General features: G+C 35.6%; 1 protein-coding gene across 1 annotated transcript in view; it reads left to right on the top strand.

The window, feature by feature from the left end:
* The window catches only part of LOC107580149 (NEDD8-activating enzyme E1 catalytic subunit-like), a gene marked incomplete at its 5' end in the record, with an annotated part of 2,641 nt that extends 1,466 nt beyond the window's left edge, over positions 1 to 1,175 (top strand). Inside the window, 4 exons of the mRNA XM_016265889.1 lie at positions 3 to 23; positions 107 to 170; positions 267 to 321; positions 467 to 1,175. Of these exons, the coding sequence (XP_016121375.1) occupies positions 3 to 23; positions 107 to 170; positions 267 to 321; positions 467 to 585 (259 nt within the window). The remainder of the gene's footprint in view (positions 1 to 2; positions 24 to 106; positions 171 to 266; positions 322 to 466) is intronic.
* Between the last annotated feature and the right edge of the window lie 6 nt (positions 1,176 to 1,181).

Genomic DNA, 1,181 nt, shown 5'->3' with positions numbered 1-1,181 from the left:
TATCTGACTGAGAATGCTTCTCTGTAAGTACACGATTCCCATTAATTCTCTCTCAAGGCAAATGATTTATAAATACTGATCTACTTGAATTTGAAACTGTTTTTAGTCAAATGAAGTCCCCAGCTATCACTGCAACACTTGAAGGCAAAAATAAAACGCTCTACCTGCAGGTAATTGCCCCCTAATATGCTAAGATTCTGAATATAGTGATGTTTATTGTATTTTTTGTACTGCTTAAATATTAAGGTTTTATTTGTGTCCTTCAGAGCATTGCCTCAATTGAAGAAAGAACAAGACCCAATCTCTGCAAAACTTTGAAAGGTGAGATGTTTTCCTGCCATCAGAAACAGAAACAAAAGCACAGTTGAAATTGAATTCCCAAATGGTCAGAATGTTGACAGCATTATCCTCTTTTATAAATGCCATGATTTTTAAATACCTTGATTTGTGTGTGTGTGTGTTGAAGAGTTGGGATTGGCTGATGGACAGGAGTTAGCTGTTGCTGATGTCACCACACCTCAGACTGTCCTCTTCAAGCTCAACTTCACATCAGAAACATGCAGCATTAAACAAGTACAAAATTAATTTAATGGCAGAGGTTCCTCAAATTCACCTGCAACAGTTTATTTGCAGCATATACCTAAATAACTCCCTTCATGTGTAGAGTCTGTATTTGCTTTGTACTTCAAACTGAAACATCATGTATTTGTTTTCAATACATGTAATTTGCAACACATCATTTATTAGGAATGTTGTCATTTTATCAACCAACTATCCAGACAATTTTAGGATTATTATGCAAGGATGATGAGACCTGTGCCACAAAGCAAGTTTAACCAGTTAGAATTAAGTACTACAAAGGTGGATTGGTGTTCATTGGAATAGTAGCAAACACTGCACAACTAACTTGCTCCAGTGCAAGTTAGTCTCAATCACAGGTCACAAACATATATTTGACCAATCGGCTTGTCTCAGACGTGCAATGAAGTCACTCATCCTGTATCTCTCACTCTGTGTTCATCATGATCTCTTATGCTGTGTAAGTGTTTACATTCTTCATGTTTTTTTTACATATATACTGTATATAATGAACAATGATGAAACCAATCCTGTATTGAATTTCTTTAAATAGTTTTGTAGTACAGTCCTCTGGTAATCCTGTCAGTTGCAGGTTTTTTTTT

This window comes from Sinocyclocheilus grahami, unplaced genomic scaffold (assembly GCF_001515645.1).
Source record: "Sinocyclocheilus grahami isolate Dianchi unplaced genomic scaffold, SAMN03320097.WGS_v1.1 scaffold25673.1, whole genome shotgun sequence".
Classification (NCBI taxonomy): Eukaryota; Metazoa; Chordata; class Actinopteri; order Cypriniformes; family Cyprinidae; genus Sinocyclocheilus; species Sinocyclocheilus grahami.
Note: the sequence above shows the minus strand (reverse complement) of the source record. Positions and strands in the feature narration are given on the sequence as shown.